General features: G+C 39.3%; 1 protein-coding gene across 1 annotated transcript in view; it reads right to left on the bottom strand.

Moving 5' to 3' along the window:
* The window catches only part of LOC149796290 (carbonyl reductase [NADPH] 1-like), a 59,196-nt gene that overhangs the window by 23,459 nt on the left and 20,736 nt on the right, over positions 1-15,001 (bottom strand). The window contains exon 3 of the mRNA XM_089960937.1: positions 11,421-11,599. Coding sequence (XP_089817063.1) covers positions 11,421-11,599 — 179 coding nt within the window. The remainder of the gene's footprint in view (positions 1-11,420; positions 11,600-15,001) is intronic.

The raw sequence follows: 15,001 nt of genomic DNA, 5'->3' as shown, positions 1-15,001 counted from the left end.
AATTTTGAAATCTCGGTTAATATATTATTGATGTCTTCGATATTCATATTCTTATAAACATCTTATTTCTAATATAAAAAAAAATGTTTTACAAAATGAACTCTAGGCGCATAAAGGTGCTGTTAACATCTTTACTAGAGAATTATAACCCATTTGGCAATCTCGCTGGCGCCCTATGACGTCAGAGAGACCCAGAGGTTACTTAATTAACTTAATTAAGGACAAGCCATCAACAACACATCTTGGAACCCCTTGGGTGCCTTCGCATCCATCTGAGCCCAAGGGGACCCCGAAACATACATCTCCGGGAGGGAGGCCTAGGGTGACAAACGTCATCGTAGACCGCCCAGAAGATATGCTTGGGGGGACATCACTACATGTACTTAATTAATGATGGGACGGCACAAGACGGCACAGACATAAAACGGCGGGGCTGAACTCTACGGTCAATTCAACCAATCAAAAGCAACCCAATTAAATTAACCTGGTTGCATGATTGTGAACAAAAGACAACCACACGCCCGGGTCAAGAGCGTGGGTTAGTTTTGATTGGTTGAATTGGCTTTCGAAAGCCCCAGGCTTATAACGAGTCGGCTTATATATAAGGTGACTAATACAACCGCGTCCGTCACAAGGTGTGTTATTGTATTTTGTTAAATTACTTAAAAAACGCTATCAATAGCGTTTAAACAACACTAAATACTTCGATGAAACATAAAACAGAATATTACAGTTGTTTGTAAAGACAATTTATTCCATCAGTTTTCTTTAAAACAGACAAGTTATTAATTGTAATAGACTGTAGCGTTCACACTGTCGGTAACTTCGTCACTCGGTGATATACCATCGCGAGTTATTCCCCTTTGATGTTATATATGAAAATCGAATTCTGTGTCCGGTCTTTTTTGAGATCGCTGTTTTAGTTATATTCTCTGCTACATCTCGAACTGATTTACTACAAATATCGAAGTACCTACCAGCCGCATTCATAGAGTGAAATATTTTTTCTTCGTGCGTTATTGTATCAAACGATTTGACACTCTTTGCTTTTTTTGCGTGCTTCCCTGTTTTACCTTTTTTGTTATTCTGACTTTGAGTAATGGATTGCAGGTTTATAAGAGAATTATTTAGACAATCAGAATCAATGTGATCAATAACGAAACCATCCTCGATTGGCCCCTTAAACGTTTCATATACCACCCTGTGAACAAGATAGATTTTTTTCCCAGCACCAAATATCAAATATCCGTGATTATTTTTCCATCCAACTGGTTTTTTTAGTCTACGGTTTCGAACAACGCCGTCGCGAGATGCCTCGTAATTAACAAGCACAGGGTGAGGTATGAACTCTTGGTCCATTTGTATAATAATACTACTTGTCTAATTCATTATTTGGTTTAATTATAAACCTTTCAATGTAGTCCTGAGGAGTTTTGATGATTTTATCGTTGTTGGAGTCAACGGTGGAGTTTTTTATTCGTTTATCATAATAAAGTTTTAACTCTCTGTATCGCTTTCCTCCACAATTGATACACAACTGCGATTTTCCTCTTACACCAACATGACAAACCAAGCACGGGAGGGGGCCAAGAGAACCATTACGAACGCTTTGTAAATGATACCCGCAGAATTCGCCTCTACATGATTTATTGCACGGGGTTGTCGACCCAATCATCAACCATTTGCAGTGATTCATTATACTATATTCTTTCATTTAAATACTTGTTTTAATTATATGGAGGAGGAGTTCAAGAAATTAGCAGCAATTAAGCCCTGGAAAAATATTAAGTTCAATCTCGATAGAGCCCTCAAGGACGCACCAAAAGCGTTAATAAACGATAAAACCCTGTTAAATAAAATCCGTGATTGTATCAATGAATTCAAGCGTGATGGTGCATCTCATAGTTGGTCAACATTTCGAATTGATGGCGTTGTTGATGCTACCATGAACGACAAACGCGCAGCAACGATAATATCACACCTTGACGGTAAAAAGTATTTTTTCAGAGTAAAATTCATTGTCCGGGTGGAATCAGGAAATTGGATCATACGTGATAAATTTGAACCAATTCTCAGCGACAAGAAAACAGTCATTGTTAGCCGCGACTCCAAGCCGGGGTTGTTAACCGGAATTGACAAACCATACTATGAACGAGCGTATCCTGAAACAGCAGTTGTTTATGGAATATACCCGTTAAATAAGAAACCTGATATCGGAAAACTAGCGCCAATGAAACAGTCAACGGGGATAAATTGTGTAGCAGAACGAATGATAGAGCATTTTACAAATGCATGTCGAGGAAATAAACTGACTGATCTACGGTGTAGCAAAATAAACCAGTGGGAACTAACCGTAAAAGAGCGAGGGGCTACTATCAGCGACATAGCAAGATTAGAAACATCGCTGAGATTTCCAATAACCGTTACAACGATAACCGGTGAAGTATTATACGAATCGAAGTATAAATCAAATGGAGCCCCAATCAAAATTATTGATCATAACGCATGGACGCCCGCGGTCACAATATTTCTACGGGATAGAACAGCAAAGTATATACCTGAAGAATTCCTGGGAGAACAATTCTCCAAGGATGGTTTTCTCGCGGAGAGGAAACTATTTGATGCTATTGCCTACTTGTGTAAAAACGACCCTATATCAGTGTGGTTACTTCGCAGCGCTGAAAACGATGCGGATACCTTTGATCCGTTTGTAAGACCAAACGGTGAATTATATCGCACTGAAGCGTTTCACAACAAGATGAAAAAAACCGCCATGGAATTTGAAGAGCATGATGAACAACTGCTAACAAATTGTTTTACAATTCCATCGGTTGCGGCTCATGTTGCAGCAAGGAAAAATGCGTGGAGACCAACACGCAAGAAATTTCTACCGGATGTACAATCCAGTTGTTTGGAATACTATCACGGTGGACTATGGAACACTAGATACAACCGCGACGCTATGATTTCCGTTGATATGGTTGCCTGTTATCCAGCGAGTTTTCTCGGGTATGGATCCGCCGCTGAGTACTTTAAACGATTTGGACACCCCAGACATGAAATGACTCGTGTTGCTATTAATGGACCACTGCCTGATTTTGATTTAACCGGATTCGCTCGCATAGTATCATTTGAATTCGCGGCAGGACTTCATCGCTGTTGCTATATTTGGATCGGTAGACACATGACTGAAAAGAAGTGGCTGCCAATAGCGCTGCTACGGTATATGATTGATTGTAAAATGCTAATTTCGTTGATTGTCAGTGACGCGATTATATCATACCGGGCGCAGACTGAAGTCTGGTTACCAGAACCGGAGCGTCTAGATAGCATAATTGACGAGTCCAGAAAACACATTGATGCCGACGAGGAATATATCGTCGAATGGTCCAGGAAGATATTCAACCAACGAAACATAGAGGCAAAAGATCTCGGTAGAAGAATAATTGGTAAGTTCACACAAGGTGGAAAAAACTGCGACTACAAACGATATTGCTCACGGCTGATTATAGATGACGCAGAATATGATTTTGTAATCAAGGACGCAGTGGCGAAAAATAGATACGTGAACTGCAAAACAGCTTTCTTGTTCAATGGAACAAGGTTGGGTACAGTTGTTACTTACAGCGATGGAGACAGCCCGGCATATCCACATTTGAGGGCGTCTATGCTGGGTTATGCTTGTATAAATTTATTTTCAATGTTAAATAGATTTCCCGACACCGCAGTTAGAGTTGCGATTGATTCATTTTATATTGACGTAAAGTATAAGGGAAACATAGCCGAGTTTACTAGTCCGGACGAGAGTTGGGGTACATGGAGAATTAAAAAAGAAATACGACGCGATTATTCCCCGTCAGCAGATGTCACCGTTGAGAACAATTACTTATGCGGTGATAAATTGTCAGAATGGTCTAATGCACCACCGTGTTCTGATCCAATTTGTAGATACAAAACAGTTTATTTAAGCGGCTGTGGCGGGTCAGGAAAGACGACTCGGGCAATTGAATTATTTCGAACGCGGGCAAGTATCATCGTGCTTACACCAACCCATAGACTAGCGCGAGAGATAAAACAACGAAATGTTGACGCCGTTACTTATCACAGCTTTTTTCGATACAGCGGCGGTGAGTGGACTCCTGATCGAATGGGTGAAAAATTTATTCCTGAGGTTATCATCTGGGATGAGATATGTACTGTTTCGTTAGATGTTTTACAAACATTTCTTGATTGGTTGCTGCGCGCGAATACAGCGGTGATAATGTGCGGAGATCATGGCCAACCACCACCATTTGTCGGCGAGGGTCCACATGATTGGTTAAAGGGTTTTGTGGACTATTATGAAGAAACCGATACTGATTACCGAGCACTTGATGAACAACTGCGCGAGGTTAAGAAATTAATCAGATTACAGCCGGATAGAGTTCAATGTGAAATAGTCCGCGAGGTGATTCCCGAAACTCCAATGAATGAATTTTGGGAAACATGGAGACCAAACGATTTGATTGTAGCGAGTAGAAAGATAGTCAGAGACACACTTCAGCAAAAGTTGTTTACGTTGCATCAGGAAAAGTTTCCAACGCGCCCAGTGCCGTTATGTTATAGACCCGCGGATACACGGCGGCAGAACATTGAAGTTGAAATTCCAGGCCCGACAGCGTCAGGGACAAAAAAACAAATTCTTGTGCTGAATGATATCGTGCTCGTTGATATCAGCGTCGTCGAGGGCGCGCTACGTGCTGATAAATCCCCGTGGACGCTAGGATACGCAACAACAATACATTCCTCGCAAGGATTGACTATCACGGATACAATTGTTTGGATAGTTGATAATCGCATCGAATGGTCAAATCTAGTCTATCTTGCAGTGTCCAGAGTACGGAGGATAAATCAGCTTCGAAGAATTGTTATTGACGAAGCCAGTGACAACGACATCATCGATGCAAGCGTCATTGATAGAAAACTCTCGGGTTACCGCCAACAGGATAAAAAAAAACAGCGGCGTTTTGATATTGATGCCGAATTAATAATCTTGCTACGACAACAACAGAATAATCACTGCGCGAGTTGTAATTGTATAATGAGTTGGCATTATTCGGATAAAGACGCTCGCCAATTTACCGTGGACAGGATCGATAACAGTCTCGGTCATGTCAAAAACAATGTGAGGTTGACCTGTCTTGAGTGCAATAGACGCAACGGCGCTAGTTAAGACCACGCGGGGGTAATTGAGTATCGTCAGGTATCACTTGTAGTTGCTCGCGTGTAAACCCCCGCTGTGGGGCAGTTGAATCCAGTATATAGATCGGTGGTCTATCAGTTGATCGTGTTATCGTTGATATGTTATGTGTGGTAACACTCCAGATAGGATCAGTAGCTCTTTTTTTAACGCCTTCAAGCTCTCCTGGTTCATATAGATATCTAACAGTGACATCGCCGAGAATCGGCTTGGAAACGCTATTTATTTTTGATCTTCCGGGTATATACTTTTTTTTAATCGCGTCGCTGGGCTTCATGTTGATTGCTCGGGTAATCTCGTTATTTAACGCTGCAATTACGCCTGGCAACCTTTTGACCCATTCACGAGATCGTTTTTCTTGGATGAATTCTTTTGCGCACTGATATCCAAATAACCGTTCAGCAAGAGTCCGATTGAATCGTTCAACAATTGCCTGATCACGATGTAGCGCAGTATGACCTCGTCGTATCGCGACGCTATGATGTTTCAGCGTTGATAAAACAGCGCCGCGAAATTCACTACCAGGATCAACTTGTAATAGATTTGGCCAGCGCAGAGGACCTCTTCGATAAATCCGCTCAAACGCATCGGCTACTTCAGTTGCTGACTTTGTTTTTAACGGTTCCGCTTGTTTGTATCGACTCGCAACATCAACTACGGTTAGCGCTTATTTGTAACCGTTGTCATGCGGCAGAAATAGTATATCAGCCTGATGAACTTCATTAGGTACGCTGACATCAAAGCGCGAGAAGTTGATTTGTTTAGGCGGTGGTAGATAAATTTGCCATATAGCCTGTTTGGATAACCAATTAGCCGCAGTGGCCCTCGTTACTTTTGCAGCGCTTGCAAGCTTACCAATTGCGGCCTTCCCCTTCCAGTATCCTCTCGGAGAATAATAGATGGATTCCATGTTGTTATTAATTATCAGCGCCCATCACTAATTTACCTTTCATAGCCCATTTTACCAACCATGAGGCCAATTTTTCTTTGAAGGATTTATCAGGAATAGCATTTAACGCGTGAATTAATTTTACATCCGCGATATGACGCTGTTGCAGATCGCTACTTTTGTAGTAAGCAACATCATGAGCATGACACGCCTTATCGATAGCGTTTATTGGATACTCACCGGGTTTGGGCTGATTTTGATCATCGAGTCTGATATCTAATCGTGTTCCGGGGCCACAGTAGCTATATCCTGGGAGGTGCTTTTCTCCTGGATACTTTGCCCACGGGGTTCCGGGGAGTTTTGCCAATTTGGCTGCGATGTCACCTCCTCGGTTTTTTTTAAAACATCTCCGGGTCTAATAGAAATAAATCTAAACTTCTTTGTACCGCATTGTACACACTTACCAGTAAGTGCCGATCTGTTATTTCTTGTTGTAACGGTTGTCATATCATTTGTGCCAGTACGCACTCTACACTTCACACAATATAGATCCATAATTTATGTATAGAGATATGAATATAATTGATTTTTCGGCGACTAAAACAAGAGAACCAGTTAAGCATGTTGCAGCGTTACCAAACTCGATCCGGATGATTATCATCGGACCATCTGGATCCGGCAAGACGCAATTGTTACTTAATTTAATAATGAGATGGATGAAGTGGGATAAGTTGTATTTAATCGCCCCTAGCGTGGATGATCAACGATGCTACGAGGTGTTGAAAGATTTTAACGAGAATGCATCAGCGATCACTGAAAAAAATGTTATTGAGTTTATTACAGATATCAATGATGCACCAGGTATTGATGATATTGATGGCGACGTTAACAATTTAGTCGTGTACGATGATGTTATGTTAGACAATCAAAAAACCCCAGCTAGGATATTTTCCAGAGGCAGGCATAAAAACACTGACGTGATATATGTCACTCAACGATACACTCAGATTCCAAAAGTAATCAGAGATAACTGTAATATTCTTGCTGTGTTCAACGGCGTTGATACACACACGCTACGAAATATTTGGCAAACATGGTGCGGCGGTGACATGGACTTTAATGTTTTTCGAAACTTTTTTAGTCATGCTCAGTCGACCCCACATGGATTTGTAACGATAAATTTACATGATCCTCGGACACGATATCGTATCGGACTTGACCAAATATTCGGTTAAATTGTAAATAGCCCCTTAGCAGCAGGGGGGGGGGCGATGACATCAACGCGGTCGTCGCGCTTTTTTACCCGACGCTGACAACGCTGGGATCGGCGCGCAGAAAGTATATTAAACTAAATGACGTTCGATTTGCCCCCCGACGACGACGTCGTTTTTTTTTACCAGGCGCTGACGACGCTGGATCCGCTGAGTGCAGAAGGTATCAATTAAACCAAATGACGATTGAGCCAATTGTCGGATTCGCCCCCCCCCCCCCCCCCCCGCTGCTAAGAAAGAGGTGGGAAGATAACATTCCAGAATTGACAGGCTTGACACTGAGCGACTCACTGAGAAAGACGGAAAATCGAGAGGAATGGAGGAAGCTGGCTGTTAGTGTCACGGAATGGTGTAAATGTTGTTAATTAAATACATGTACTCGGGTTTCGTTTCTTTTCTCTGTACAACGATACCCGAGGGTGATTATAATATGGTCTATGTATTTCGAAATCGTGAGTACGATTCGTCCTGTGCCACACGTGCAAGGTGCCTTTGATAAAGAATAACGAAAATTCTAAAGGTATAAATACGTTACTACATGTAAAGGACCTTTACAATACTAATGGTTTTGTCAGCAAGCGACCTGCTAAAAGGATTCGCACAACTCCAGCTGTAGGGGTAGGTAATTTTTGGGTTTTAAGTGATAACTAGTGTAGTACCATATTTACCTTTGCATGTTTGTTATAGTTTTCTTTACATACCATAATGCGTGCATTTTTTATTCTTGTTGCGACGTAGTGCAGAACTTATATTGGTAATGTAAAGCTACATTTTTTAAAAGAATTGTTTACTATTGTCTTATCAAGCAGGGTTAGGTTTACTATTGAACCTGTTTTGTAATTGCCATAATAATAATATAATCTTTTTAACTTACCATGTATAACGTTCTTACGTTATGTCTGTATCAAGTGTAGTACACTGTATCGGGTATATTTTCAGCTGAGAGAGTGAGTGTTTTGATGGTAGGAATATCCGGGGTGTCCGGTGTTGTCAGAGGGTAGAAACGTCCGTGTGTCCGGAGCGTTTAAGGTGCCGGAGCGTCTAATGTCTAACGTCCGGAATGTCAACAGTGACTAAGTTGACCCAGCTGTAGAGCCGTCAAAGGACCAAGGGGTCCGGAGGGTCTAATATTTCAAGTGTCCGGAGGGTCTAGTGTTTCAAGTGATCATAGTATTCCGAGGGTCCGGAGTCTATATTGGTTGTGAAATTGATTCAGAGAAGCTGTGGAGCGGATATGGTGCACGGGTGACGGAGTGCATCTCCACACATGTATTTTTAGCTGTATGCTAATTTTGGGTTAGTAAGACCCAGTGTATTATTCAGGACTGGAAGGATAGATTGTATATCCGTTCTTGTTTAGTGACATAATTTCGCTACCTGAGCGAATACATTTTTTTTACTATGTGTAAACGCTTACATTGTTTACTATTTGAGTGAACTATATTCATCTTTCCATTATTGAATCATTTGTGAAATCATTTATCCTGTATTTTAGGGTTACTGAACTAAATTTATTTGTATATTTTTTCCATCTTTAAAACTGTGCGTTTTATGTTAAATAGATCCAATATTTGGATTATAAATACGCACACATCTTCATAATCCACTACTCATATAAATAGCCATATTAAACCATATATCTGTGTCGTCAAACGTGTTCTGTTGTTAATCCGAAATATCCCACCCGGTTATCTTGTTACAGTTAGATCTGGTGCGGTGCCCCAACGGTCTTCCAGACTATGGCACTGATGATGATGATGATGACAACTTAAGATTACCTTTTAGAATACTCTGACAACTGCAATAAGACTCTTTTAGATTTCTCTGACAACTGTAACAAGACACGTTTATAATACGGATAGAACTGTAACAAGACACTGTTACAATACTCATACAACTGTACAATGACATTGTTGTTATACTCACACAACTGTAACATTACTTTTTAGAATACACTGACAACTGCAATACGACACTTTTAGAATACTCTGCCAACTACAATAAGACACTTTTAGATTACTATGACAACTGCAATAAGACATTTTTAGGTTACTCTTACAACTACAATAAGACACTTGACTTAGATTACTCTTACAACTGTAATAAGACACTTTTATAATAATGATAGAACTGTAAATTACACTTTTATAATAATGATACAACTGTAACAAGATACTTTTATAATACGGATAGAACTGTAACAAGACACTGTTAAAAAACTCATACAACTGAAACATTACCTTTAAAATTACTCTGACAACTGCAATAAGACATTTTTAGAATACACTGACAACTGCAATAAGACATTTTTAGAATACACTGACAACTGCAATAAGACACTTTTTGAATACAATGACAACTGCATTAAGACACTTTTATAAATACTGATACAACTGTAAAATTAAACTTTTATAATAATGATATAACAGAAGCAAGACACTTAAAATACTCATACAACTGTAAAATGACGTTGTTATACAACTGTAACATTACCTTTTAGGATAAACTGACAACTGCAAAAAGACACTTTTAGATTACTCTGACAACTGCAAAAAGACACTTTTAGAATAAACTGACAACTGCAAAAAGACACTTTTAGATTACTCTGACAACTGCAAAAAGACACTTTTAGAATAAACTGAAAACTGCAAAAAGACACTTTTAGATTACTCTGACAATTGCAAAAAGACACTTTTAGAATATACTGGCAACTGCAAAAAGACACTTTTAGAATATACTGAAAACTGCAAAAAGACACTTTTAGATTAGTCTGACAACTGCAAAAAGACACTTTTAGAATATACTGACAACTGCAAAAAGACTTTCAGAATACTTAAAAGATTTGAAGAAGACAATTTTAGTATACACTTACAATTGTAAGCAGTAAGAAGACACTTTTTCAATAGCTCCGATATTGTGCTGAGTGATGGAGGCATACAAATATTCTCAAAGCCATACCCCCAACATCGAAACATGCCTCCAAGGCATACAAATATGCCCCAATGAATGCCTACAAAAAAGTAAAACATGCCACAAGGCATAACGATATGCCGCAAGGCATTACCTTCCTCAACAGAAACATGCCCCCAAGGCATAAAAATATACCCCCAAGTGCGTGTGATGATCATATTCAAGAATTAATTCAGACAAGCCTTAAAATCAGTGGAATGCCATATATGTTGGAATAAACGTGATTCAAAAGCTATGTCCATGATATATCATAGCACAAGTGCCCTTTTTAGTCATTTCCCTGTGATTTTGGACAACATATGCCAAATAAGCACATCTGCAACTGCACATTGTAATTAATTCTAACTCAATGGAGTACGTAGATCACATTGTTGTGATTACAACCAGTTATAATCAACAGCCACTAGAAAGCAATTTAATTTTTTTTAAGTTTCAAAATTACACAAAAACGTGAGAGAGTTCAAAAGAGTCATAGTTTATTCTGAATTATCCCGAAAACATGTAGTTGTAAAGTAGCAGTTACTCATCCACAACATCAGTGACTCCTATGGTTTCAATAGATGAACATTATGATTTGATGACAGCTGTGTGTGTGGTATCATGTATTTTTAAAGAGGCTGTGTCAAAACTGCTTTGAAAAGTTTTCAACCTTGTTTTTCTTTTCTGGCAAAGTTTTAAAATGGACAAAAAGATTAATTCCTTCTTCAAGTGGCATTTGATTAGGTATATTTTCCTCATTGATTTTACAATATTATAATTTAGGTATTATTATCAGTTAAAATTAATAACAATGTAGATTTTTTCTCTGAGCTCATTGGAGGTCAAATACTCAATATAAATGCTGTGATAACCAAGAAGGGCACATAAACCGTAATGTCAATAGTATCAAAAGATTGGTGACTATAAAGAAAGAACATGAGCATCCATTGTGTCTGTCTGAAGCTTGAAGCAGCATGGTTAAAAATGGGTGTCCTGAGAAATGCCATAATGCAAAAATCATATGCAGGACTGAATATGAGTTGCAACAAATATAAATTATCTATCACCTCACCTTATAGGCAATAGCAGCATTGTTCACAAGAACATCCAGTCCACCATACTGCTTCTGTAGGAAAGCCTTGAACTTCTGTATACTGGTGGAATCACTAATATCCAGTTGATGGAACAAAGGGTTCAGGCCTTCTTTCTTTAGATCCTCTACAGCCTTCATGCCAAGATCCTCATTGCGGGCTGCAAGTAATAAAATTATGAAACAAGAAGGTCACAAAACTGTATATCATGTATTCCTATAAACTTTACAATCATTAACTCAAGGTGAAAGTGATGTGTGAGTGTTTTGCAGATTGATTTCCCTTTGAATAATACAGATTCGCAAAATGTGATCATAATCCACCATCGAGTTAAGGAAATGCAGGCAAATGAAATCCCTTGTCAACCTTACAGTAAATCTGCTATTACCATGAGTTTGACACCAAAGTCAAAGAGACATGCAAGATTGTTGCCCCCAAGGTCATAGAGGCATCCGAAAAAGCTGTAGAATTAATTGTCTTTATTTAATAATGATGCATCCCATTAAATGATGGTCCCTTATATTCCAATAAAACATGGTCCCATATATCCCACTGACCTCCAAAATTTCACCTCTAAACACGCGTGCAAGAGTGCTGGCCCCAAGGTCACAGAGGTATGTAAGAATGTTGCCCCAAGGTAATGGAGGCATGTAAGAGTATTGTCCCAAGGTCATAGAGGTATGCAAAAGTATTGGCTTAAATATTTTTGAGGCGTGTAAGAGTGTTGGCCCCAATGTCACAGAGGTGAGTAAGATTGTTAGCTCAATGGTCATAAAAGCGTGTAAGAGTGTTGGCCCTCAGGTCATAGAGGTATGTAAGAATGTTGCCACCAGGGTCACAGAGGCATCCAAGAGTTTTGGCCCCCATGTAATAGAGGCATGCAAGAGTGATGTCAATAAGGTCATAGAGGCATGCAAGAGTGTTGCAGAATTAATTATTTTCTGTCTAATAATGATCCATCACATTACATGATGGTCCCTTATATTCCATTAAATGATGGTCCCATACATCCATTAAATGACAATCCCATGTCCAATTCCATAAGTCCTATTAAATGATGATTACATATATCTCATTAAATGATAATTAAATATATCCCATTAAATGATGATTGCATATATCCCATTAAATGATGATTACATATATCCCATTAAATGATGATTACATATATCCCATTAAATGATGATTAAATATATCCCATTAAATGATGATTACATATATCCCATTAAATGATAATTACATATATCCCATTAAATGATGATTACATATATCCCATTAACTGATGATTACATATTTCCCATTAAATGATGATCAGGTATATCCCATTAAATGATGATTACATATATCACATTAAATGATCACATATGTAGGAATAGTGATGACTTGTGGATGTAAAAGATTCCATCCCAGGTATCTGAAATTGAGCAGGCACATGTCACACACAAAAACTCCGCATTGGCTTACTCATGCAATAGTAGTGAAGGAGGGCTGTTTATGGATAATAGTAAAACACATTACAGACCCCCCTTGGGGCTATTTACGGACAAGGTTTTTCAGATCACCCTGGGGATGTTTACGGACAATGGGAATTTATCATGGTAAATTAATATTAGGCCTGTTTACGGACAAGGGAAAGTTAGGTTTAATAGGAATGGAACAGGTGAGGTGACATCACAGTACTGGACATTGGCAACAATGTCGCAAGGGTGTGACCTGAATACGCGCAACTCTAGGGAGAGACAAATACAGTCGAGATATATACATATATAACACACATTCATAGACTGATAAACATCAATCTATCACGCCTAAAATATAAAATCAACTTTAAAAAAAAATAGGCAAGAAAGCAAATATTTTCAAGGCATATGAGTGGCCCTGAAAAGGGCCGTTGGATTTTGTTAACACCATTTCATTAACATAGATGGAATTGCATAGGTCTTTGTCTCTTCCTCAAACTTCTTCTGACTTCTGGACCATAGATGATGACACTTCACAAAAATCCTTCTTTTCTAAACACTCGCATCCGGATGATTATCCATGATGATCTGACACACATGAGTAAGTCCGAATGGAACAGCATTGACGATTCGAGGGTAGATGATTCAACGTAAGTCCACATCGTGTGACGAGAACAGGTGAAGGGAATGTAATAAACCAACGTTATTTATAGTGGAAGAGCGGATCGAAACAGATTGAGTTTTTTCACCACTCCTAACACGCATTACAAAATTCAGTCACAATGCGTCTTCCAATCCGAAGAGAAGTGCCTGTGATGGCACATTCCCTATATAGATGCGCTAGCAGCTCTGCGCAGTGAATCAATGAGACCGAGTTTTCAAACATGACGGAAACTAAGAGGACGATGAGTTGGGTGCACCGACCGTGGATACATAGTGGCGGATACCAAAGTCAACACTCTCCTACTTCCAGAAGAGACAGATTTCAATTGGGATTTTGTGAATTTTCTCTCTTCTTCGCAAGATTTTGTGCCGGTACCAGCACCTTTGCCACCTTTCTCCTTCCTTACCACACGTCGAGGACTTTAAACACAGACAGAAAGAAGAATTGGAGAAACTTTTACAATGGCAGAAAGAAGCAGAACAAGCCTTTCTCCTTCAACAGCAAGAAGAGGCAAGAAGAAGGAAACGACAGGAAGAAGAAGAAGCGGCATAAAAGAAACAATGTCTAAGAGAAAACGAGGACAATTAAAGTCCAACAGTGACGGTACTATTATACATTTTTGGCAGAGTTAAGGAGTCTGAAACAAATGTGTCAGACTTCTTTATTAAGGCCAAACAGAAAACGACCTTCCCGAGCCAAACAGCCAAACCCTGTTAATAGGCCTGATATACCACCCCTAGTGATTTCCACCAAATCATCGACAAGAGCAGGTCCAGAAGTAGGCCTTGGCCATGCCAATGGCTTAAGGCAGTTAAAGCAGATTGCTTCCCGTTCCTGATTTTTTTTTAAAATAAACACCCAAAGGTCTTTTTCAGGGCCAGCCACTTCTCTCGAAAAGAAATATCATTCATTTTGCCTAAATCAATTAAAACTCAAAATCGCATTTGTTTTGCTCCAAGACGTACCTGTGTGAGTGCGTAAGTGTAGGTCCTTATTCTAACAGTCAAAACATAGAGACACTTACGTTTTTCTTTCTGGTCTATTCTGGTACAAATTTTACAATCAAATTCAGAACACTTTAAAAAGTTCATAGACTTCTTCTGTGTCTTTGTTCACTTTCTCTCTGTTTATTGAATTATTTCACTTTCACAGCTTTTCCGCTTCGTCTTCTTTTCTTCTCTTTTGTCTCTTTCTGAACGTGTCTGGGTTCTTGCTTTTTGGGAGGGTACCTCTTCTTCCTGTTCGGAACCCCTCTCTTCCTCTTGCTCCTGTTGTTTCTTAGGGCTGTCTGAACGTCAATGTCCTTTCTCTTGAAATGACAACAGGTATCTTGACTTTTGTTTCTTCTGACACCTCTCGCTTTTTTGCAGATCTAGACACTCTGTTGCGCAATGCCCTTTCGTCTTACAGTTATACAAATATCTTGACTTCTATCTCA

Source organism: Sinohyriopsis cumingii, chromosome 6 (genome assembly GCF_028554795.1).
Source record: "Sinohyriopsis cumingii isolate HCF-2022 chromosome 6, ASM2855479v2, whole genome shotgun sequence".
In the NCBI taxonomy this organism is placed as follows: Eukaryota; Metazoa; Mollusca; class Bivalvia; order Unionida; family Unionidae; genus Sinohyriopsis; species Sinohyriopsis cumingii.
The sequence above is the reverse complement of the archived record's forward strand: the minus strand, read 5'-3'. Positions and strand labels throughout refer to the sequence as shown.